At 41.9% G+C, this 27,152-nt stretch overlaps 1 protein-coding gene across 5 annotated transcripts in view; it reads right to left on the bottom strand.

The window, feature by feature from the left end:
• VPS13B (vacuolar protein sorting 13 homolog B) overlaps positions 1 to 27,152 on the bottom strand; it is a 358,520-nt gene that overhangs the window by 116,463 nt on the left and 214,905 nt on the right. For all 5 annotated transcript variants that reach the window (XM_083622696.1, XM_083622693.1, XM_083622694.1 and 2 more), the window contains exons 31-33: positions 23,976 to 24,179; positions 19,297 to 19,423; positions 17,531 to 17,674 (exon numbers count right to left, since the gene is read on the bottom strand). In XM_083622696.1, the coding sequence (XP_083478822.1) occupies positions 17,531 to 17,674; positions 19,297 to 19,423; positions 23,976 to 24,179 (475 nt within the window). The remainder of the gene's footprint in view (positions 1 to 17,530; positions 17,675 to 19,296; positions 19,424 to 23,975; positions 24,180 to 27,152) is intronic.

The raw sequence follows: 27,152 nt of genomic DNA, 5'->3' as shown, positions 1-27,152 counted from the left end.
AGCTAGCCACGATGCAACACTCTGGAGATGGGGCCTCTAATCCAAGACTACATACTCCAGTTACACAACTCAACTATTTGCTCCAGTATTTTAATAATAAATAATAAATTTTATTTATATCCCGCCCTCCCCAGCCGAAGCTGGGCTCAGGGCGGCTAACAACAATAAAACAATACAAAAGTACAACACAAACAACGCTCTAAAATCATTCATTATAAAATTAATTAAGTTCAAGCCACTGGCCACTATTGGGCCAGAGCTCCGCGAAGATTGCCGAGGGAGGGAGTCAGGCTGTGCCCTGGCCAAAGGCCTGGCGGAACAGCTCTGTCTTGCAGGCCTGCGGAAAGATGTCAAGTCCTGCAGGGCCCTAGTCTCTTGTGACAGAGTGTTCCACCAGGTCGGAGCCACAGCCGAAAAAGCCCTGGCTCTAGTTGAGGCCAGCCTAACTTCTCTGTGGCCTGGGACCTTCAAGATATTTTTATTTGAAGACCGTAAGTTTCTCTGTGGGGCATACCAGGAGAGGCGGTCCCGTAGGTACGAGGGTCCAAGGCCGTATAGGGCTTTAAAGGTTAAAACCAGCACCTTAAACCTGATCCTGTACTCCACCGGGAGCCAGTGCAGTTGATATAGCACCGGATGAATGTGATCTCGCAGCGAAGACCCCGTAAGGAGTCTCGCTGCAGCATTCTGCACCCGCTGGAGTTTCTGGGTCAGTCTTAAGGGCAGCCCCACGTAGAGCGAGTTACAATAATCCAGTCTGGAGGTGACCGTCGCGTGGATCACAGTGGCTAGGTCAGGGCGAGAGAGGTAAGGAGCCAACTGCTTAGCTTGGCGGAGATGGAAAAATGCCGCCTTTGTTATAGCTGCAATCTGCGCCTCCATGGAAAGGGAGGTGTCGAAGATTACACCCAAACTCTTAACGGACGGTGCTGGCACTAACTGCGCCCCCGCAAGAGATGGGAGTTGCCCCCCCAATCCCATATCGTCCCGTCCCAGCCACAGGACCTCTGTCTTCGAAGGATTTAGCTTCAACCGGCTCCCACGTAACCATCCAGCCACAGCTTCCAGACATCTGGTCAGTGTGTCTGGGGCCGAGTCAGGATGGCCATCCATCAACAGATAGAGTTGGGTGTCATCGGCATACTGATGGCAACCCAGCCCAAAACTCCGGACAAGCTGGGCGAGGGGGCGCATAAAGATGTTGAAAAGCATTGGGGAGAGTATCGCACCCTGAGGTACTCCACACACCAAGGAGTGGCGCGATGACAATTCCCCCCCAAGCGCCACCCTCTGTCCCCGACCAGAGAGAAACGAGCGCAGCCATTGAAGGACTGTGCCCTGGATCCCCACGTCGGCAAGGCGGTGGTCCAGAAGTTCATGATCGACCATGTCGAAAGCTGCTGACAGATCTAGAAGAATCAGCAGCCCCGACCCGCCTCGATCCAGCTGTCTACGAAGATCATCTGTTAGGGCAACCAGAGCTGTCTCGGTCCCATGACCAGCGCGGAAGCCAGACTGGAATGGATCCAGAGCCGATGTTTCATCCAGAAACCCACCAAGCTGTTCAGCAACCGCTCTCTCAATCACCTTACCCAGGAACGGAAGATTCGAAACCGGGCGGTAATTGGATAGATCTAAAGGATCTAATGATGTTTTCTTTAAGAGCGGGCGCACCACTGCCTCCTTCAGTTCCCCTGGGAATGTCCCCGTGCCAAGGGACAAATTGATGATATCCCCCAGGAGGGCCCGCACCTCGTCTGGACACGCTCTAATCAGCCAAGACGGGCACGGGTCGAGAGGACAGGTGGTGGGCTTTCCAGCTCGGAGGAGTCTGTCTACATCGGCTGGGGATATCCGGTCAAAGTGGTCCAATACTGGACCCGAGGACAGTCGAGGGGCCTCCAGTTCATTTATTGTATCCAAATTGGCAGGGAGGTCATGGCGGAGCAACAAGACCTTCTCCGCAAAAAAGCTCGCAAATGCCTCACAGCCGTGTGTCAAATTGTTATTTAAATTTGGCTGTCCTTCAAGGGACGTTAAAGACCTGATTATACTAAATAATTGCGCCGGGCGAGAGCTAGCGGATGCAATGGAGGCCGAGAAGTAAGACTTCTTAGCAGCCTTCACCGCCATCTCATAGGTTTTCATAAAAGCCCTATAAGATGTTCTTGAGGCTCCGTCACGGGCACCCCGCCATACTCGCTCTAGCCGTCTGAGGTCCCGCTTCATTTTCCGGAGCTCCTCGGTAAACCAGGGAGCCCGGTTTCTGCGGGGTCGCAGAGGGCGCTTCGGTGCGATCTCATCGATGGCTGCCAGGAGCTGGATATTCCAGCCCTCAACAAGCTCAGTCAATGAGTCGCCAGGGGGAGCAAGGTCCCGCAAGGCTTGGTGGAATCTATCAGGGTCCATCAGCCTCTGCGGGCGAGCCCAAATCGGCTCGGCACCTAAGCAGGGTGGGGGTGGAAAGTCAATCCTGGCTTTCAGAGCGTAGTGATCAGACCATGGCACCTTCATCGAAGGAGACATGATCACATCTATACCTGCACCAAAGATCAAATCCAGCGTGTGGCCTGCTTGATGTGTGGGGCCCGAAACAAACTGGGAGAGCCCTAGTGTCGCCATGGAAGACACCAGGTCCAGAGCCTGTGAGGAGGGAGTGGCATCAGCATGGATGTTGAAGTCCCCCAATACCAATAGGTTAGGGAACTCCAAGGCCCAGCCGGCCACCGCCTCCAATAGGCCTGACAGGGTGGCTGCTGGTGCGCTAGGTGGCCGGTACACCAGCCAGACAGCCAAGCTCTCCTCGGAGCCCCACACTAGGCCAACACATTCAATGCCGGGGATCGATGGTGATGGTAGAGCCCTGAAAGAACAATCTTCCCGGATTAATAATGCCACCCCTCCCCCCCGGCCCACAGTCCGTGACTGGTGGAGGACGGAGAAACCCGGGGGCGCCATCTCTCTTAAGGTAACTGTTGCCCCTTCGCGCACCCAGGTCTCCGTCACACAAGCCAGGTCAACCCCCTGCGAGATAAAGAAATCTCGCAGGGTGGCGGTTTTGTTGCCTATAGACCTGGCATTGCACAGCACCAGTGACGGAGGTGAGTAGTCCTTGCTCGCCCTACCCTCGTCCCTCGGGATGAGGCGCAGATTGGAAGGGGTACGAGCATATCCATATCTCGATCCCCTTCGCCTATAACATCTGCCCCCACCGCCATACCTCCCTCGCCCCTCCACGGTAGCAATCCCAAGCCTCATAGTAGCCTCCATTGATGGCAATTAATGTTATTCTTTCGCAGCCTAAGACAATAAAACCTTAAAACAATAAAAACAAAAAACAAAACAACCCAGAAAACAATAAAACAATACAAATAAAAGCTACAAAATTACAAATTCATCAAAATCTAACGAATTCCCAAGCCCACCCAAACATCCCTCCCACCCCCATATATAAAAATCTAAAGGGAAAGGAACATTTTAAAACATGTTAAAAAGAACTCTGCGCCCCTCGGGGTCCTCATGGGCAGTAGCAGCATCAGTGGCAACAACCGTCCCTGTGAGGCCCCACCTGGGCCAGGTAGTGGCAGGAGCAGTCCTTGTGAGGCTTTAGGCCCCGCCCCAGGCCAGATGGTAAGTGGCAAGAGCAGGCCCTCAGACACTCACAGGGGAGCTCTAAGGCAACTTACTAAGACAACTTATCTGCTTTTCCTCAGCTGCAGGAGTGGTATCCATTGTCTTAGACCCACACCCTGGTCTCCTAGCCAGGTGCTGATTTTTGCCTTGATCATCTGCTCTGCCAAGGGAACCAGGAACTACTGACCTTCCCCTTGCTTGAGCCATCATCTCACCTTGATGGTCAAAAAGATTGCTCCAAAAGCGAACAACTTAAAATAATGAGTGCATTTCCTGCTACTGGTAGTTTAATTTATCATTTAACCAACTGGAAACATTGAATTAATACAAAATTTGTTTTAATGTTTGAAATGCTTGATTAAATTGTGTGAAAATATATATGTAGTGGTGGCAAAAATATACTTCAGGGATTTACTGGCTCTAGTACTATATTTTAACAACAGAGAAAACTCCTCAGGTCACATAGTCAAGACAGAATATACTTCTGAAGTGGGTGCGTTGAATGAAGAATGTTATACATCTGCATGAAGCAATTCCATTTTATTTTAGTTATGATTATGTAACAGGACTATTTAAGTCCTCTTTCCAACTTGCATCATAGTCATTTTCAAACTCTCATCTAAACATCTTTAGCCAATCATGAGCTCATTTTTCACATCACATAAAATATGGAACAAATTGCAAGCGTGAAACCACAGAGTAAATGTGCCAATCATATCTTCTTCTTCATTATGACGTCTGACCCAATTTTGTGCTCCAGCTAAAAGTTAAATGTTTTTTTGTGGGCAAGAATATCATGACTAGAGCATGAACATAAATTATGATTCCTTCTATCAGAATTTTAGAAATGGGATTCATTTTTTTTCTATTCCTATGGAAATGGAAATCTTTTCGAGTCCACATTAGCTCAAAATATGAAAAAACCCCACCCATAAATAATTACAGTGTGGGGATTATGGAGCCAGTGTCGTGGAGTCATTAAGTGTGTTGGAATAGGACCTATGAGACCCAGGTTTAAATTCTTATTCAGCCATTAAGAGCAACTCTCAGTCGAACCTAACTCACAGTGGTGGCGGCGGCGGCGGTGGCATTGAGCAGTAGAGACAGATTAGGAATTCTGGTGGTTTACTGCCTGCCTCGCTGCCCAGCAGTCTCCCTGCCTGAGCTGACAGAACTGGTCTCGTAGGCAGTGCCAAGGATTCAGAGACTGCTGGTTTTGGAAGACTTCAGCATCCTACCGAGGTGACTGGTTCTGGGGTGGCTCAAGACTTCATGACTGCCATGACAACCATGGGGCTGTCCCAACATGTCACTGGCCCAATGAATGTGGCAGGCCACACTCTGGACTTTGTTTTCTCAACAGGGCAAGAAGAGGGTGATAAGAAAGTAGGAGATACTAGCATCAGTCCTTTGTCATGGTTAGATCATTTTCTGTTGGGATTGAGGCTTTCAGAAACTTTTCCCCACTGCAGAGGCAGGGGACCAATTAGGATGATCTGCCCTCAGGGGTTGATGGGTTTCCTGACAGCTCCGGGGAATTTTTTTAGCTGCCATGACTGGCACTCCTGTTGAAGCCGTGGCCAAACTCTTGAACATCCAAATGGCTTGGGCTGCTAACATGATTGCCCAGAGCTTAGGGCAAGAGAAGAAGCTGGGAGACAGCTTGAACATAAGTGGAGGAAAACTGTGGTCACCTCATTTTATCCTCCTACTAACCCTATGAGATAGAATAGGTTGAGAAGGGGAGCGGGTGATTGGCATGAAGAAATTCACGATAAGAAAGTGAGTTTCATAGCTAAATGGGGATTTGTGCCAAGAGCTCCAAAATCCTAATCCAGCACTCTCAACATACTGTGATTTAATATGAAAGCCAGTTTGGTGTAACACTTTTAAACAAATTTCTTAAGGTGACAGCATTCTATTTAGATAAGGAGAAGCTTTTAAAAACATATTTGGAATAAACAGCTAAGATGTAGTATTTGTGTGCTTTGCAATATAAAACAGGAGAATAGTTAGCTGTTCAAGGTCTAAATAACTATTTAAAATTTAAACAGTTATAACAAAACACAATCCATTTCGCTACCAAGCTAGGTTTGTGAAGTTTTAGTAAAATATATTTAAGCTATACATGAGACATTAAAAAAGGTCTGACACATTTTATCCAATATTTTGATAGACCTTGAAAGGGACTAGCTAGAACATTCATCTCTTTTAGACCACTAAAATAAGGTAAGACAAAGAAAAAAGAAATATAATCCCAATAACAAAGAGGTCTGTTTCAGATAACCAAATAACATAGACCTTAAAATCTGGACAGAACCCAATCTTGCACTTAACACTCAGGTTAAACTGCTTGATCCATAAGGGTTAGTTCTCAAACACATTGAAAAATAAATAAAATTAATTCAGATTAACTTTTTTTAAAAAACGAGGACAGAAATCTATTTTGGTTCAAGTACATGATTTATCTTTTATGTTTTTGATTGCACAATTTTTCATGATTTTTCTTAGGGAAAATCAACTTCTTGGGGGCAATTATCATCTTGGTAATGGGCCAGCATGCTGAATTTTACTAGGGGAAAAAAGTAAATGTTAAGTCTTTATCAACAGAGGATTACATAATCCATTGCAACAAATGTTTATCCTTTGGAATAACATACGAAGTTAAGGTCATGTGAGTGGGGCACTTATATTCTGGAAACTGTATGCTAAGGATAGAATCACATCTGATTTTTACAAGAAATAAAAGAAAAATAAAGAGACCATGTTAAACACCCATTACCTTCTCTGCCAGCAAAAAATGCTTAGGGTGAAGTAGGCTAGATATTTAAGATGGCAGGGCAGATGATTAACGACTTGGGCCCCAGAAACCTCAAAAACGGCTTCTACTCCTTTGTACTAGAACAATGGTTGAGATCAACTGCAAGTGCCACCTTGACTGTACTACCTGCTACCAAAAGAGTGCAAAACTCTGTGAGAGGACTCTGAGGAAGCCCAGCATCACATCTCTAGAGTTCTCAGGAATTTGTTTAAATCAAGGGGAACCAATGTGGTGCACTCCAGATGTCACTGGACTACAACTCCTATCACCATTGACTGTTGGCTATATTTGCTGGGGCTGGTGGAAGTTGCAGTCCAAAAACATCTAGGGGGCGCCATGTTGGCTACCTGTGAATTCAATCACAGCAGACTGCCAAGAAGCATCACTCTGACCTTGCTTGCTCAGGCTGCTATTTAATGTGAGGAAAACCCAGAACTGCTTGCATGCTGCTCCGATCCACAATCGTTTTTAGAGGGTGATTAAATCCCAGTTCCTTTGCCCATGAATGTGTGTGCTCTTCTATCTGTAAACAATACATGAATTACATACTAATTCTTCTACAAGTACTAAAGAAAAACTTCACATGGCATGTGAATGCACCACTAGTGTCAAGGAGGGCATTGGCTTACAAATAACTTTCCATTTCTTTATTAAGGGAGGCAATGTTTCCAATGAAGCTTTCCTAAAACCTAATTATATAAGCATTTGCTAATACAAAAAGAAGATAATGTAGCATACTTTGAAACCATAAACCAGTAATTGTTACTCCAATTCTTGGGGTTTTTAAAAAATCTATATGCTACACTGGATAAACAGGGATTAAGATAGGAAAAGCTGCCATTTGTGCTGTCTGGTCCCATGACGTTATCATTTGTTTCATACTAATGCACACGCAGGTGGCGCTGTGGGTTAAACCACAGAGCCTAGGACTTTTCGATCAGAAGGTCGGTGGTTCGAATCCCCGCGACGGGGTGAGCTCCCATTGCTCAGTCCCTGCTCCTGCCAACCTAGCAGTTTGAAAGCACCTCAAAGTGCAAGTAGATAAATAGGCGGGAAGGTAAATGGTGCTTCTGTGCACTGCTGTGGTTCACCAGAAGTGGCTTATTCATGCTGGCCACATGACCCGGAAGCTGTACGCCGGCTCCCTCGGCCAATAAAGCGAGATGAGTGCCGCAACCCCAGAGTTGGTCACAACTGGACCTAATGGTCAGGGGTCCCTTTACCTTTACTTAATGCACACACTAATACACATTACAACAAACTCTGACACCTTAGTTAGTAAGAAAGGCTTCTTTCCACACAGTTGCCACATGGAGGCTGCCAGAAACTGCCTCTGTATGCTAGCTTGGACTGCAGGGTGGGCAGATATCTGTGTTTGCTGCTTCTCATGATATGGACCTCTTAGGGTGGTTGCCTGAAACTGTTGAATACCGCAGACTTCTTACAGCGGCTAGATTAAATGTCCTTGACTCTGCGATATTGTGGGGAAGGTACAGGGGAGTACCATACGCCCAGAGAACCTGTCATTGTGCCATGGGTGTGGTTGAGTCCACCGAACACATTCTCTTGACTTGCCCTTCTTATGCAGAGCTTAGACAAAATTTTATAGACCCACACCTATGTCAATTTAGCTTCCTACCCGGAGAAAACCAGGTTTTACACCTGCTGAATAATGTCACTAGAGCTATACCTTCCTTGGTGGCCAAATTTCTTTTTTTAGCTTTTAAGCGTTGCAAGACTATAATTGACTGTATTGATATGGGGCTATCTGTTTAGCCCATTTTAGTGTGGGCTAAGTTCTAAAATCTTCCTGGATGTTTTAACTGTGTATTGACAAATGTACTTTTTTCTGACTGACGGTCGAATAAAAGGTTGATGATGAAACTGTCTCCATGTGGTGGTGATGCTTCATGTGTATATGACAACTCATTGTGTGGTATGTACCTTGCCATGTGGTTTCTCTGCACGCAGCCCCAAACATTCCTGCTTCAAACAGACTCTGCATGGCAAGCCATTTTATAGATCATGGTGTGCTACGTGGGAACAGTTGCCAAGTAGTTTCACTGTTTCGAACAGTGTCTGTGTGGTGGCCATATTGTACTCAGTGGCCCTCAGCACTCGCTAACCACATGGCTTCTGTCCACACAATTTCCAAGCTGTTTCTGACAGTGTAGAAATAAGACACATGGGTGGGAGCCAGTAAACATAAACAATTTGCTGCACGGAGCACCACTCAGCTGAGATAGCTTCATGTGGCCTCCACATGGTGGCTGTATTGTGAGAAGGGAACATTACTAGGGCACCTGAAGTATGAATTTTCAGAAAAAGCAGCAGTACATTTGCATTACATTGATTACCTTTACCATACATGTTTTAACTTTTGGGTACAAAATACAGTTAGCATCTCACAGATTAATGGAAGTGTGTAAAACTGTATGAAAAATGTGTGGATTTTAAGAAATAATCTCTCTCTCTCTCTCTCTCTCTCTCTCTCTCTGTGTGTGTGTGTGTATACACACAGATTTTTCATCAGGGATGGTAACAAATCAATGGCATCTGCACAGCATGTGTATCAGCCACTTTACATTTAAGCTGTCTGGCTTCTTGTATACGGCTTTCTGGAATCTGTGTTATCAATATTTATGTTTTTTTTTCACATGAAATACAAATGGCAAAGTAGCCTTAAATTTACTTGAAACAAAAAGGCAGCACTTTATAATTAACGACAAGAATATTTGGATTTTAACTTCAAATTCAAATTGGTAAAAAAAATATATGGACAAGTCATTTGTCCATATCAGGTTTAAGTGGACTGTAGTCTTTTTAATGCTGCAGTGTGGAGTGCATTTTAGTGGAAGTGCACCCCAAGTTTATACCATGAGATTTAAAATAAATTGAATTATCTGTCCATTTGATACACACACACAGTCTAGCCAGTCCACACACACCTCCCTCCATGCGCATGCACCAAATAAACCTCTACTGGAAATACCCTCTCCCACAACCCCCTGAATTCATGTAAGGACTCTGTGTGTGTGCAAACTATAATTCTCCTTGAATTGGCTGCACCACAGACAAGTTTAACAAATGCCTTTTCCTTCTTCCCCCTGCTATGTGGAGGGGTCATAGCTTGGTGGCAACTACATGTTTTGCAGGCATATGGCCCCAGGTTAATCCACAACCTTTCCGTTTAAAAGATCTGAGAATGACGCTTGCCTGAGACCTTGGAGAGCCACTGCCAATCAGATCAGAACAGTTGGGTAGGTAGAACAATAGTCTGACTCAGAAAAGGTAGCTCTGTACTTAACACTCCTTATACTCCCCTTCTGCTACTGTCTTGGATAATACCAAGGTTTCTTTTAATGGGGTGTTCTACAACAGAGGATTGAGCAGAATCCTCTTGAGCAGAAGATGGGGAGGGGGGGCATAATACACATGTGATGTCGGGAGGAGCCAGAGGGAGGAGCCAAACGCAGCAGCAGCAGCAGCACACCTTTAATGACCAGTGGCTCCTTCTCTTTCATGCGCAGCCTCTTCTTCTTGCCACCACCACCACCAGCCAGGGACTGCTTCCCCTGTCTTTCCCTTACGCAACAGGTGGAGGAGGAGCCACCAGCCACTGAAGCCAAGGTGTGCTACCCTCAGTTCCACAACTGGCCTCCTCTTTCTGCCATCACCAGCTAGGAGCTGTTTTCCTGCTCCTTCTCCTCTGAAGCAGCAGGAGCAGGAGCCGGTCACTGAAGCTGTGCCACGCTTGGCTCCACAATTGGCCCCTCCACCCCTAATCATTCTGAACATTGGAGGCCTTGCCCCCACCCCCAAATATTGGCCTTCCCATAAAAAAGCTGGGCCCCTGGGAGTTGGTGCCTTTTTATATTGATCTTGTATTTTGATATTCGTGCTTTATTATAATTATGGGATGAGATTCATTTCAGTGGGTCTAATCTGAGTACAACTTCAATTGGATATTGCCCATAACTTTTTTGTAATCTGCCCTGATGAAGGGTAGAGTATAAATTCCTTAAATTGACGAATAAATGAAATGAAATGAAGCCCTGGGTCAATCCTCCCTGATAGGGGACATCCCTACTTTTTTTTTGGTGGGGAAATAACAGCAAGAAAATTAATGGTTATTTGCACTCTCAGAAACAAATATTTATATACTTATCCAGCAACAGAATTTGACACTGGACTTGTGTCTGTCCAATGTACCCATACAAAATCTTATTTTCAACATGTCTACCTTTTATTTTTGTCTGACCTTTAAGAACTTACCATTTAAAAACACTTTAACCCTCTATTTAGTTGCTGCCATTCTTTTAAACTCCTTTAAATGTCGATTGTTGTTTTCTGTTCATATGTTTATTGTGGACTATACTATTGTTATTGTTGTCAGCCATCTTGATTATGTTTAATGGAAAAGGGGACAGAAGTGCTTGTAAATAATAAGAAAGCGAATGGAGTAGTAATTACAGGAGAAAACATGTGATTCAAAAGAATGTCCCTTTTACAATAGAAAAGTTAGAAGTTATTCAGACCTACCCCCACTACTAATTGAAACGGGGTCCTTGGGTGCAAATATATATCTAAATAAATGCCATCATTTTTATTTTCTCTGACGCGTTTGGCACAAAATTAGATCCTTTTGCACAACGAACAGCCTAACCTGCTACTCCATTTGTTATGAATATGAACTGCCTGCTTGGGGTTTCCGTCAGACACAGTAACATTTGATTGTCTCTCCATTGCTTTTTTGCTTCCAGCCTGATAAGAATTTTGATGAACATGAAAGAAATCTTGCTCACTTGTTTGCAGATTTATACACAGAAGAACTACAGAAAAGTTTCTGTAGTGAACTACAGAAAAGTTTCAGCTTCATTCTTCTTTCAAAATTAAGATTTTTTTTTTCTAAACTAGCAAATTTGATTCCTTCAACAGTGCATTGTCTACAAATATTTCTTCTATGAAGTAACATGCCAGATGATTTAGGTTGCTTCTCCATTACCTTAAGTAATGTAAGGTTAACTTTTGCAAAACAAGTTTTAACATAAAAGAGCTGCAAGATCTTTGTTATGTTAACCGAAACTAAAGAATCCCACAGAAGCTTCTATATTTGTCTTAAGTGCTTTAATCTCAACGACAGATAAACAAGTAAAATGAAAACTCTAAAAAGAATGGCAATGTTAAGGAAGCAAGTTCTACCAGAATAAGGCAACTGTGTATGAATTAGGATCTGAGAACTGTAGCATGAGGTATCAACAAATTCAGAATGTGGCATTAGCATAAAATAATGCCTTGTCCTTTAACACCTCCTACCTAGATCAAAGAGCAACCATTTTTGGCCTTAATTATGTGGTTCCTCTTTAGCCTCTACACAATATGTTTTTTGTTTTGTTAAAATATAAACATTTAATTTACTCTATAACACTGGTTTCAGAAGTATACATATGTTATTCCTTACATATGGTTCTTTTGGAAGTGGGTTTAATTTGATGATTACTTGATATTTGTGAACGAAGTAATTACTGCTTCCAAATCCATCTAGTCCACACAGTCTTGATACACTCAGCTTTTGCTGCCCACATTCTAAAACCACCTTGTTATTCAATTATTGTAATGTAGCAGTAGCATTTTGCTTTTGTACTTTCGGAGGGTTCCTTTTATATCATATAGCCTCCAAGTCAATATTTAAAATTCAGGCGAAAACAAAATTACATAGAAGAAGCATGGCTGCTGGAGGGGTGGGGGTAGGGTGGTAAGAATGGCATGGCTGCTCTGGGCCTGAACTGCATGAAGTCCCGCCACTTCCTGAGAATCCACCGATCTCCCGTGGAGCATGCTGGGCTGACAGTCCCCTGTTTCCAGCTACATTGCACCATGCTAGCTTCTGCCGATCCTCAAAGGGCTATACATGTACAGCTGCATCAGAGGAGGGCTAGAGGAAGCCAACAAAGCATGTCAGTCCCTGACGCTTCCCTCAGAGCAAAAGAACCCTCCTTTGTCCCCTTCAGCGTGTGTAGGTGATAGGAGACAAAAGATGTTGAGGCTTTAGTTTAGGATTAACCTCCACAAACATCTGTCTCCTCTCCATCCCCACCCTACCTGTGTTTAACTTCAACCAAACGGTGAATTTAACTCGTGCTATATCATCCCAGGAATCGTGGCCAGCACTGGCTGGGAGGCTACCCCCTAGAGAACTTTGTAGCACTGCAAGTGAGTTTGGGCCTTAAGCAAAGTTTAAAAACAGGGAAAATTCTCAAGATAGGGACTTTGTTGTTTAGTCGTTTGTTGTGTCTGACTCTTTGTGAGCCCATGGACCAGAGCACGCCAGGCACTCCTGTCTTCCACTGCCTTCCGCAGTTTGGTCAAACTCATGTTGGTAGCTTCGAGAACACTATCCATGCATGCACATGAACATGAAAGCTCATACCAATAACAAACTTAGTTGTCATACCAATAACAAACTTAGTTGGTCTCTAAGGTGCTACTGGAAGGATTTTTTTTTATTTTCTTTTGACTACGGCAGACCAGCAAGGCTACCTACCTGTAACTACAGCTAGGCATTCAGTGATAATCTGAACCTATAAGCCAACCCTTCACCAAATGGTCTCAAGGTGGATAATAAAAATGCAATTTAAAAACAAGTAAGGATTACCTTAAAATCATAAAACTAACCCACAAAATAACAGAGGTGTGGCCATTCCACAACCTGGGGGTGACCACAAAGAAGTGTTAGGGACTGGCTGAACACTGAGGAGTGGTGGCTGGATTCTGGGCAGCAGAGGATGGAGGGGTTGGAAACTGACTTGGAAGAAATGATCAGTGAACAGGGGGAATCTGTAACAGCCAGGAAACGAGAGGCAGAGGCAGGAGAAGGTGCAGGATTGGAGAGTGAAGAACAGTTGCTGAAGGAGGGAAAGATAGGTTGGCCTGGTATTTCTAGTGTTTAATTCAGTTTAATTTAAACAATTCGACATGATTCCTTGCAAAATAATTTTATAGCATTATGCATTAACACAGGCAATAGGCTTCCTGGTCTCCCTCTAAAACAATTCCATTCTGAATGTCAACATCTGATTTCTAGTAGTGATCTCTTGCGAAACACTAACATTTCCCCCTTTCCCTTGTGTTTACATCCTGCAAATATTTGCAGATTTATGGCTTTTCTTTTCCATTTGTCATTTCTTAGTCAAACTATATATATTTAGCTTCAGAAACCTTGATAATAAATCAGCCTAAAGTTGGATATTTTTTTGTTGGTTTTCTTTGAACTTTTAGTTTGTAGATGCTTCAAAGGGCTGCCTGCTGGAGGAGGTGTTTGCAGCTTAGATAACAGAAGATGGCCTTCCTTTACTGGTGAAGGAAATGTGAGAGAGCTTCTAGCGGGAGCTGGAAAGCATATAGCAAGGGGAACAAATCTTTGGCTCTTTATTTCTTCTTCTGGCTGTTCATTCCTCAGAGAAGAAAAACATGGTTGTGAGAGGGAGGCAAGGGAAAACAAAAGCTCTCTGCCATAAAATAATTTATAACAACTCCCAGAGAAAGATAAAAGAAACGATCAAAATTCCTAAACGCTGGAGCTATTACACAGTCTGTATGCTGATATGAAAGTTTAAAATGCAGTCTGAGGGTTAGTTAGGCATGGAGGGTTTTTAAATGGGCACTGCCAGGAAGCTTCCAAGAAACACACATCATTGTGTTTGCTCCTGGATCTCTTGTAAAAGAATAGCTGTGTCAGGACATTTGCAGGAATACAGTGGTAAATTGTGAAGTTCAGGACCTTTCCCACTGCCACTCCCCAGGCACACAAAGAGTCAAAAGGGTGCTGTGGTGTATAGCATGTGAAACTTTGGCTGCGGAGACCTGGGCTCGCATCCTTGATAAGCCATGAAGCTTTACTGAGTGACTTTCTGAGCGAAGCCTTCCAGATAAAGAGATCATGTGCCAGGCTAGACCTGTCCTTCAATAACACATATTAAGAATGGTGGCAAACACCACTTTGGCAGATGACACCATCACTCTTGCCATGAGAAAAAAATACAGTACCCAAATTGCAACCCCCCACATCTCTCCACCCCTACACTGTTGGGCATGCCATGTGGTCAGAAGTCAGCCCCATTAGAAGTGCTGGACAAGTGTAATTCTGCCTCATATGTGACAGAGAAGCTTGAGACTTCAAGTCTGACACTTGAGGATTAGTGAGGAAACAAAGCAAAGTTCCAGTTATAGATCCATCACAGCAGGGTCAGCAGCAGCCCACTGCAGCTGAAGGTGAAAAGGTCAGGATAGCTAGGAACAGCTGAAGCTAGGGGTAGCACCATTTTCATATCATTTACTCATTATTTTCACGAAAAGTCAAAATTAAATTTTATTGCGATTCACAATGATATAAAAGAATCCTCACTTGTTCCCAAAACGCACCTTATAATTATATACCATGATCTGAACACATGTATCGCTTCATAGCTGACAATATCAGTTGGTTCTGAGTAGCTTTAATGCCCCCATGAACTTTACTAAACAGTAAGTACGCACTTGTGTAACTGTTATAGTCACAGACTCATACACCACATGTTTAATGTTACTAAGCAAAGGGCCCTAGATAGTAAAATCTGCCTTTTTTGTTTTTTATTTTGGCAAGAGACTGAGCCCCCCACCCCAAGATTACAAGGCCCTGGGCTGTAGCCCACTCAGCCTTTATGTAAATCTGGAACTGATGAGAAGAAACAGCAAGGGCAAGGGTCTGGGCGGGGGAATAAACAGAAAGGTTAAATAGTGAGTAAGGGAAGAAATAGCAAGGCTAGGAAGAGTAGATATAGAATCTAAGGGGCGTGGGATTACTTTTTCTGTGACAAGTTACAAGAAAATAAGTCCTCTCCTTTCTCTACAGCAGAGAAACCAAACAACCTTGACATGGTTCCCTAATTTAAAGCAACACAACTTTCTGCTCTTTCTGCTGCTTCCCAGCCAGTCTCTGAAATGCTGTGTTGGCTAAGCTCCTCTGTCTAAGAACAGAACCTCAGCAGACACCAACCACAGTAAAACTGGGGTGAATATTTTGAAATCCTTACAGTGGATTGGTTGTAGAAGTGTGTATGGAATGAATCACTTCATGCAAAGGCATTAAATAGCTATGTCCTGACTGACCAGTTATTTCTATAGCAGAATACAAAATTATAAGTGTTTTACCTTAAAAGGCCTACGCTAATTAAGAAGCGCATGAACTAGAGAGAGTGTGCCATTCTCTGGACATGATAAAAGTGCTATATATTTTTAAAGTGGTTTTCTTTGTCAAAGTTTGTACGGTCTATGGACAAAGTGCCGGATTTCTGAGCAGCACCGTCCCTAAATTAAAATTCTGGGCACACACTCAACTTTATGATTCTATCCATTCCACCAAGATGGGAAACATTGCCTTGTAAGTTATTTATTGCAAATATTCCCATAGTATACTTGCTCTGAAAGCTAACTTCCAAAAGAGGCCCCATGATTGCAAAGTATCCAAGAAAAAGCAAAACGGTATGTCTTGTATTCAGCATTTCAACAAAAATAGAAACACTGCTGTGACACAGACCTGCCATACCAGGGTATATCTCTTTCTCACATACAGCCTCTCCGGTCATCATCCCTTCCAAGCAACCAAGTCATGCAACGCTAGTAAACGTTACATCATTTGATAAATCCTGTATATAGGAAGTAGACAGGGCAGTCCACTTTTCAATTAACACTTCTCCAGCTAATTATCCTGGCCCCCAAGAAAGGTGTTGCTTATGAACAACTCAGTCCATTGACTGTGTCAAACAGCCAGTCAATCAAGGCCACCTGGATGCAAACATGAATATGGTAAAATGATGCACATATCCCTTTGTCACCACATTCGACCATCCACTGAATGATCTGCCTTTCCAAAAAGAAAATGCATGGAGATGGGAAGGTGCTACCTTACCAAGGCAGATAACTGATTCATAGCTCTGGAATCCATTACTGGCCAGAGGTAGAAGGTGGTGGTAGAAAGGATAAGAATGATACTGCACAACTGGCCTCCACTGCCGGACAATTGTGGCAAGTCAAGTGTCACAATTGCCCTTTTCTCTTGACACTTAACATGCTTCTAATAGACACCGCTAAAAACTTTCCTGTTTAGGCAAACCTAACCTGATAGTTAGAAAGTTGAGGTAAATTTTTTTATTTTTTATTTTGTATTCTAACTTTTGTATGTTTTAAAGTAAGCTTGTTATTTTTTCTTGATTTTACCGTTTTATGCTTTCTAAACTGCTTTGAGGGGTTTTTTTTTACAATCAAACGGTGTATACACTTTATGAAATAAATAAATACATGTCAAATTGATAATTCAGCAAACTGAACCAACCTCACTGTATGATTAAGATTAAGCCCACAACCCCCAATCAATCCCATGGTATAGGGCAGGGACTAGCACTTCTTGAAATTAAGTGAATACTGTAGCTTTTTAGTATTTATTTTGTTATCACTGTAGCTAAAGCCAGCATAGACCAGACCTAGATGGGAAACCACTTGGAACACCAGGTAAACTACTCTTAAGTATCTTAAAAGGAAGATAAATAATACAATAAATGAAATACCTAAGAAATGTGCTTAGGGACTTATGCTGGCTGTTTGGCCGTAATAATAAACATTAATTCATTCATGTGTTTAGGGACTGGGGTTAAAACTAAAGACTTCAAGGACTAGACATGCAAGCCTGCCTATCTGAACACCAGAGGCACGGATCACCCAGCAGGCCCATCAGAAGGATTGTGTCAATGTGATTTTGGCAGTTTTACTGTTGCCAATAATTGGAAGAAGAGAAAAGGTATACCCTCCCCCCTCAAATGATCTGGACACCATAAGGAGACCAAGGAAATATGTACCACAAAGATGTCACAGGGTTTTGTCCCTGCATAGATAGCATGAAGGAGAGACCCCAACACTGAGGTGACATTTTCAGTAGCAGTGAAATGGTAACACACATTTCCAGCCAAAACATGCTGAAGAGTACATGGGGGTGGGGGGGATAGCAGTATATGAACCATAGTAACTCTGAAAGAACGAAGTTACCTCTGCAGCTTTATTGGATGGTTCCAGTCCAACCATATTAGTCTGTATTAACTGCTGTAGGAGTTGTACTTGAGCCACACTGAGGAAGAAGTCCAGGCTTGTTGTCATATTCACTTCCAAAGAATGGCCACATACTAAAATTTCCTGTGAAAAACAAGTTTGTAAAACAAAGTCAATGGATACCAGCTGTTTCAAGGCAATTATGTAATTTTCTTTTCTAACCAAACACAATGTAGACTATTTATACTCTCCAAATTGGGACTATTAACATTTTCTTATCTCTTCAGGCAGAAAAGCACTGTGCACCATCTGTAAAAGGAAATCAGGTGGAGGAGTGGTGGAATAGCATACCACTAGGCTTCCAACAGGATATTTGATGATTAAGATACATTTTGTTTGTTTCATGTGTGAGGTCCTGTTTCTTTGTTGCATCAAATTCTGGGCTGTCAGAGACTCTATTCATGTTCTTGGCAGAGGACTACACTTCCCCTTTCCTTGCTCTCAATGACAGATATACATTGTGGAATACAAACACATCTTGGTTTATAATGAAATTGTACATTGCAACCCACAAATAACCGACTTAATTGATTTGTAGCTGCCTGGAAACTACTGTTGACATCTTGGCAGAATTATAGTTAGATGACCATTATTTTATGGCTGTTGTTAAACACATAGGAAAAGCTTTTGACCATTTCTGGCAAATTACTTCCGAGACGGAAAGAAGAAAATGAGCAGGTTTGCTTACTAAGCAGATGCTCATAACCCTTATCATGACATGTGCATAAGTATTTATTAGTAATCTGTAGTAGGCCTCTCCCTTCCTCACTGAATTTCATCAAGGGAATTGATTAAAAAAAATAATAATAACCAAAGCATTTATATTCTTTAACAAGAGCTACAGTAAAATTCATCTGTTACTTTTCATGGGATGCCTTCTCTACAGCACAGCAATTCCCTAGGTCATTTAACATTTTCCTTTAGATTTCATTTCCAGCACATTTGCAGTAGCAAGTCAGCATTGTGAGGATGGTGCAACGCCTCATCAATACACAATATCCCTTGAACATAGAATGCCCCACAATCCCCATATTTAATCCCTGGCATTTACAGTGAAAGGATAGCAAGGATAGGTTCCTCTTCCAACTGGGCTGAGAGCAAAGAGGGTGCTGTGTGATGTCTGTAAGGAACTGATGTGAATGGAAAGGAAGGAAGCAACTGGATGAAGCAAAAATCAAGAAAGCTGCAAGGAAATGTAGAAGTGGCATTCTGGTCTGGAGCTGTGTCTTAAATCAAAGACATGTATTTTAGGGAGAAATGTATAGAATTCAAATGCATGTGTGTGTGTTGGAAAGGATGAACCAGGCATATGACTAGACACATGTGAAACTGACATGGAGCAGAAATAAACTAATTTGTCCATCCCTGCTGCCAGCCTAATCCACCTCACAGAGTTTCTCTGTTGGTTAAACAGTATTCATGTGTGTTATAAATGTAATTAAGAAACACAGAAACATAGGCTAACATGCATACAATTACCATCTATTGCTCTTCTTAGCATACATGCAATAATCACTATTTCTGACCTACACATAAGGATTTACAGAAGACAGAGCCTTTCGAGAAACATTTTGATAGCTAATGCGAGTTTTTGTTTTATAATTAAACTCAACTTAATGTAGCGTTTTAACTATTGCAAATATCTGCATTCAGAAAGATACATGAATCTGAAAGCCATGTGAGTACATCTCAAGTCAAATACCAACCTCTGTATGCAAATTCTCTGGTGAGATTACTTTTGTGAAAATGATGGCAGGAGCTGCAGTTATTCGCACTGTAAAGTCTGTTAAAATTGGAGTTAAAATAGCTCTTCGTTCTTGATGCCGCTTGATGCTAAAAGAAAAAGAAAATTTATATTAATTCCCAAACCTTAAAAAATAACTTTCATTAGTGGAATCATATCACCCAATTTCTCTACTCAACTCAGATTACACGATTTTCACAACAGTGAGGGTTAACAGAATGAAAACTTTTATTGGGAAATATATTCATCTGAATGAAGCTCTGTTTGTCCTGGGGCATAAAATTGCAGACCCAAGTAGGAAATTATTAAACATAACACACCATACTAAACAGACTGTCTCAACAGCAGTGTGTTTATCATTAGATATATTTAAATCATTTGACTGTGTAGAACTTAATCGGCACTTAATCGGAGTGATAACGTTTTTTTGGATTTGGCCCTAAACTGGTAAGACTATTGGAAAATATTTATGATATTACAACTGCTACAATTAGGATAAGTAATACAAATTCACAAAAATGTTAACTTGGCCTCAGGACAAAACCAAGTTGCCCATTATCACTTGTATTATTTGCTCTAATTATAGAACCCCTGTCAATGAGATTACACCAAATTCTAGCAGGAAAGGTTGTAACTATCAATGGAATGGAATACATTCTGGGACTCCATGCTGATGATACTGTTTTATGTATTGCTTATAGGACTCAATTAATGCTGGAAGGTTATTGAGTATACAGTTGGATACCTTTTTAAATGTCTCTGGACTTAAGGTAAAATTTCAAAAATTGGAAGTAATGTTCTTTCATATTCCCCTGCAACCTTCTACAAAATATTACAAAGCCCAATAGCTACGAAAAAAGCTTCAGATACTTCGGCATTCAGGTTGCCCATAACTGATTAAACAAATTTTATCGGACAAATTATAGCAAAGTCTGGAATATAATAAATATGGACATGCAATGCTTGAACAAAATGAAACGTTCTATTATGGACCAAGCGCCTGCAATTAAAACAAATTCATATTTCAATCAGACAGACCACACAATTAAAAATCTTTGCTTGTACCATCACCCAACTGTTGGGCGATCGGGGCCCCCAAATCTAAACAGCTATTACAATGCATGCCAACTTAGCAACATGACCGACCTAATGTCTGGCAATAAGAGAAATATATGGAGCACATTAGAGAACTTGGTAATAGATGGTGTCCCTATAAAAGTAATAACTTTCAAAAAGCAAATTATGCTCTTTACGGTGGCTTACAAATCCATTCACATTTACAAAATTTCAAAATTTGGACAAAATGGTCCAACGGCCTCTCACCCATTATTCCATTACAGTTCCACTGGGTTTTCAAAAATAAATATAGAGCCTTAAATATAGATGTGTGGAAAGAAAAACAACTGTATTATTTGAAAGAGGTTTACAAAAATGGACTACTGCTTACCGTTAATGAGATGCAAAATCAATTGGAATATAATAGCTATTAGGCTATCATTTAAGGACTTTTTAAACAAATTCCCAGGTTAAAAATGAAGTCATGAGGCAATTAATGGTTTATGAAAAAAATAATAGTGGAAGAAAATATAATAACATAAGGATTAATATCATCTTTGCATAAATCTATTATAGAGTTGACATTTTCAGCCCTCTAGTATCATCACATTGGAGAAAGGAAAGATCGTTCACTATTTTACTACACATCAGTACCAATTTCCTAATCATTAAAATGGTCTTTTAAGCTTTTTTTAATGGTTTAATCTAGGAAGATGGCAGAAGCAGGTATTAGAATTAATGCAACTATAAAGAGAAACTGAGGACAACGTTGTGTTCAAAAGTGAAGTGTCCATTTCAGTGATCCCAAGGAAATAATATGAAATAAACCTGCACTTTCTTTATTAAGTCTTCCACACTGTACTATCCTTAAGTGTTCTGCTAACTTGACACAGCTGGGTACCATATGAGCATCCTCAATAAGGAACGGTGTAATGATGGTACTATGACCACACTATGTTCACTCCAGGATCCACTTAGGCATCTGTTACATATTTATACCTTTTTCAAAGACAAGACTTTCAGAAATATTAAAGTAGCTGACCATCTTAGTATACCTTAAAGAACATCTGTTTAGAGTAATAGAGAAAACAAGAAAGCTGTTGCATGTCCACACAAAATAATTATAAGGAGAAATAATGGAGAAATACCAGCAATCACAAGTTGGGTTACATAAGTATATTAGTTGGGCCTTTCCATTCATGCACACTATAACAGTGCAGCTGACTACTGTGCTGCAAAAGATACAGGTCACTTAGCCATACAGCCATTCTAAAAAAGGAGAATGGAAACTAGATCTCTCCTAATATCATTGATGCAACAATCATTTTAGTTATTGGGAAGCACTAATGCGGGGGGGGGGATTATCAGAGAAGTCTGACAAACACTTTTACAGTAAGAGAAATGAAATACATGTTTCCTGTTGATTAGCTTATCTTAGTACATTCAAGCCTCTATGCTGAATCCCATGAAGACCTGCACAATTAAACATCCACATGGATTTTGCAGGAAATATCAGGGCACAGGAGCTGATGCTATCCTTTTATCATAGCTGTCCCATGAAATCCACTTGGATTTTCCATTCCAGCCATATGTTTTCCACATGTTGCACATTCCCATGGCGGTGGGCGGGGGGGAGCATGTTTGAATAGGTTCTCTACCACTACATCCCAGAGGAATATTTAGAACGCTCCATTATAAATTTGGCACCCATTGAAATAAGGCACACAGGGACCTTAGTAAAGCCCATACACTGTGTTTTTAAACTTGAAACAAAGACAATGGCATTCTGCAAAGAAGGAAAGGTGATCCATGTTCCCCTCCCTTTAAGAAATGTGTATAGAGGAATACACCGTGTTCTAATTTTCTTACATTTTGACCATTATCTAGTCTTTCTGATAACAGCTAAAAGCTCAAATCTGCCTAAATCATTTAAACTACTGTCATTGATCCAGTCCTTAAGTGCTTCAACTGAAGGCACCAAAGGAGTTTTTGATGTTTTACATCAAGAGTTTCAGTTATAAATATCAGCACATTTTACTTCATCTAATAGATAAGAGCAGTGAATCATTTGCAAAGCTTTTAAAGGCTCTTTAATTTTTCAGAACATCTGATAGGGACCCCACCTGTGGTTTGTTTTTACAAACGTACATGCTATACAGTTATCATGATCATAGCTAAAGTTACTGTGGAATCAGCATTTCCTTTGAAAACTGCACTTTTTGGGGTTTATAGAAGACTCGTTGCAGACTGAAAGTTGAAACAAAGTCTCCAGCTCTAAAAAGTCATTAAAAATTATATCATTTTAAAACAAAATTACAGTTGACATTTATGATTTATAAGAGTCACTGTGATATTCTAAAGTCTGTTAAATAGGGTGTTAGACATCTTGTAGTTTCCTAGTGTATGCTTCCGCTGGCTTGGATCCTTCATGTCTTCCGACGTCTACTCTGTTGCCTTATCTCTGCATATTTATATTGCTGGGCTAACTCAGAATCCTGAACATGTAGGAGATTGTTCAAGACAGTGTGAACAGCTTGGGTAGCCATGATAAAGAAAACAGAAACATAACTAAACAACACTAACTATAATTCAGGAATCAAAATGTAGTGCTTTAGTTTAATGCAAAAAAAGGCATTTATCCCAAGTCTACCATGTTATATCTCCCATGCAGATGTAACAAAATGTCACCATCGATTTGTCACACTATAGCCCTGTGTGTACCATATACTTGTACAATGAATGGATTTGGGAGCAAAGCTCCACCCTTAAACCTTAGCACAACAATTCAGTATTCTGCTGTGAATGTAAACATGCAGGTTATGTTGGTGTTATCCATACTGTACATTTTTGCAGGGTAGAGATTGTGCAGACAGACAGGCCTGGCATAAACTGTGTTCACCAGGCACAATCCCAACTCCCTCCCCCTGTACTCATTCTGAAAAGCATGTTAGCTGCACAGGGCTACTGTGACCTCTAACTGGAAAAAAGCATCAAAGTCTACTGTAGCAATATAATCAAAATGGAACACTAAAAATGGAAGATGTCAAAGTAACATTTATAAGTAGACTTGAGCTGGAAGCCCTCTTTTGCATATCAACAAATCAGCAGAAATTTGTCATTTCAGAAATTGCAGCTGTTTTCATTTACAGAAGCACAGAAACTGGTTTGCAGCCAACAAACGGGGGGAACTCTTTTTGTCCTCTGCCGGCTTAAAAATGTCTAAACTGGTTTTGTTCAAACTTTGTAAAAGAACAAAAGGGTAACAACTCTGTTGTTCATAGACTGGAAATGTGAACGCCAGGTTTCAGCCTGGAGTTATATTTTATGGCCATATTATAAGCTATTATGGAAATATAGACATAACTTTATCTGCATGGAAATTACAGTGCAACAGTGCTACAAAACAAAAACTTAAAGTGTACTGTCCAGATCTCTAGCTCACGGGAAACATGCTTGCTAGGGAATGCAAACACACTTGAATGTACAAACAACAGCATGCTCAGCTGAAATATGTGGGATGTTATTATCATAAAGTTTTTTTTTTGCTAAAGAATACGAGGCACTATTTTCGCACTGCTTTCTTACCTACTAGCCATATTCCACTCAAGTGCTGGATTCTGAGAATTCCTTTCATTCTCTGGCACTGTCCTCCCTTTACCATTCTCCTTCTCTGGCTTCAATTGATCCCACTGAGCAGTACCAATGTTGATGGACTGGAGGTCTATTTGATACTGTCTGTCTTCCACCTCTGATCCAGGATCACGAAGAATCCCCAGATTCAGGGCTCTCCTATAATGATAAAAAAATAAAAAAAAATAAAGAGATAATAGAGAGAGGTTGCATTGTTTTCATCTCTGAGATTATGGACTGGAGCAAGTCTCAAGGCCATAATGTGGACAGAAAGTCTAAACAAACAGTAACTTAACAATAGGGTTAATTATTAGGTCAATGGCTGTTATGGCCCTGGGGCTGGACTCTCCTTCTGTGGAGGATGAGGTTGGTGATTCAGAGTGGGAGGTGTAAATGGCTTTAAAGTCACCCTTAGAAGCACCTTCTCTATTGAAAAGGCCTCTGGACTAAGGATGTCATATGGTCTTCTCTGACTCATCTCAGAGGCCCCAGTAAAACCAAATTCTCCTCTGTTCCACTGCATCCCTTTAAATGAAGAAGCATCTAGTGAAGGTGGAGCCAGCTACCAAAACAAATCTGCAGCTCCTACAAAAGGCTCAGCTGGAGAGCAATTGCTGTAGAAACATTATGTGAGCTCTGCTCTCATGTAGCATTCAGCCTGAGTCCTGCACAGCTAGAGTACCTTTGTTTTGCCTTATCCACCTCATCTTGCCTCTGTTGAGGTCAGTATGTGCATGAGAACAAATACTTGGATCCAGAGTTTGCATGCTAACCCTCTACTCTGCCACATCTCAAAATTAACGAGGGGAAATTGCCATCTGGACCGCCCTTTACATGTCAGCCACAGACAATACCCAGCCCTGTATCAGAGTAGAATGGAACAGCTGCCCCATTTGTACCCAGTATAACAGACAAAAGTTGAGTTCGGAGACCTGGGGTGCATTTTAAATTGCTGCAAAACAGGAGCAAGACACTTATGTGCTAATAAGAGAGGGTGGAATTGAAGTGAGGAGCTCACCTCTAAACATCAGATGACCATAGCTGTCAACTTCCAGATTTGAAAATAAGGGACCAACAGCCTCAAAAATAAGGGATCAGCAGCCAAAATAAGGGATTTTGCTATTGTAAAGAGTTACATACATTGGTAGGATTGACAGATGCTGTCAATGCCGGCATGAGGCGGTTGCGGCGCCACGGCGGCCCTTCTGCGTCCCTCCCCACCCCCTCCTCTTCCTCCTCCCTCAGGCTGCCTCCTCAGCTGCCACCACCGCTGCCACCTCCGGGCTCGCAGGCATTGGTGGCAAGAGTCTCTCTCACTGCCCCCCCTCAGGCGGGGAAGGGCCGATGGAACTCCTCGCGCCAGGACAACGGCGCCAGCACGCTCCCTCTCTCGCGGCGGAGGACCTGAGCTGCTGCTCCCCTCCCGAGCCGGGCGAGCATGAAACCCGGGAAATTTAAGGGACATCATCAATAAGGGACAGCAGCGGGACACGGCGCTGGGATAAGGGAGTTTCCCGCCAAATAAGGGACGGTTGACAGCTATGCAGATGATTCTTCATCAATACCCTAACGCACATGTTTACAACAATAAAACACAGTCACAATGCAATAAGAGTGAGAATAAAGCAAGGGATGGCTGGCATGTAGTCCTCCAGATGTTGTTGGACTACAGCTCTCATCATCCCTGACTACTGGCAATGCTGGCTGGGGCTGATGGACGCCGGAGTCCAACAACATCTGAAGGATCCCATGCCAGCCACCCCAAAACAGAGTTAAACAACCCAACCAACAGCAAAATTAATTTACAATTAAAATAAATTAAAAGCCTGGTGAAAAATAAAAGTGCTTGACTGCTCATTTAAAAAGCATAATGGAACAGTCCAGTCAAATCTCTCGTTGGGGGAGTTACAGATCCCCATCTCATATTACCAACACATTCCCCCTGGCAGTGAAACAGATTAGGGCCTATGATGATGTTCGTAAATGATGTACAAGTTCATTTTCCTTCTGCTACACAGTTCAGGCCAAAAACATACCGGGACAGCTCAGAGAATTGAGCTAATGTTCTCTGGGGTACAAGCGTAGATGTTTCTGTCTCTCACCCCTGTTCCAAGACCCTGGAGATTTTCTTGGGACTTTAAAATCCAGGTGAGGCATGACCCAAGGCAATCAGTGGCCCCTCTGAACTTTACCCTGGTCACATTCTGCAGCATAAGAACATTATAGAAACTAAAAACTGGACTGTAAGGTATGCTAAAGACTTCCTGATCCCTGTTGTAAAAGCTTCTCTTAATCACTGTGACATATTACATTAGACGTACAATTTATTGTATCCAATACGTTCTCTACTGTTCTCTTTGCAGGTGGCATCAGAGAATAAACTAAAAGCCTACTATAGTTGGTAAATAATATACTAATGTAATACACCCAGAGAAGACCTTAAGCATGTAACAGGAAACATAACTTTGATGTTTTCCTTTTTAAATTGATTTAGTCTGGGTCAGGCATTTTGTATGTTTATATAAGACACAGCTCATGTTGAATCAGTTATTACTCACTGCTGAATAGGCATAATTCAGAGGTTCATTGTAAGAAAGTCAAATGTATTCCCTTACAGGTCAGTTGAGACTTATAAAAGACTGCAGAAACCAAAAATAAAAAATAGAAGTTTTGAAAAAGGATATAAATAATAGTGATGTATGGCTTAATCGTATTTATTAAAGGAAGCCTTACTTTCACACATTTCTCTTCACTCCAAAGCTAGGGGAATATTCATATTATATATTGGGAATGTCTGGCTCTGAAGGTTATTGTTCAGAAGCTTTGGTTTCCTGGGTGACTGGGAAAGCCACACTCCCACCTGCCTCAGTCAGCATACTTTACACAGGGTTGTAAAGCTAAAACATGGAATATGGATGCACTGTAACCTGCCCTTAACCAGGCTCCAGAGACCATGTATGCACATTCTTTAGGGTCATGTGATTTTCCTCTCCCCAATGGATTACTGCCCTCAAATTCAAAAAGCAAAAAATAATCTGGTGCAAGCACTTTTCAAAAGGAGGACAAATGCTAGCTTCCATGTGCTGTGTTTCCCAGTCTGTATTTGAAATGTTCTTGCTTGTGCCCAAGAAC

Source organism: Podarcis filfolensis, assembly GCF_964270895.1.
Source record: "Podarcis filfolensis genome assembly, chromosome: 7".
Taxonomy (NCBI): Eukaryota; Metazoa; Chordata; class Lepidosauria; order Squamata; family Lacertidae; genus Podarcis; species Podarcis filfolensis.
Note: the sequence above shows the minus strand (reverse complement) of the source record. Positions and strands in the feature narration are given on the sequence as shown.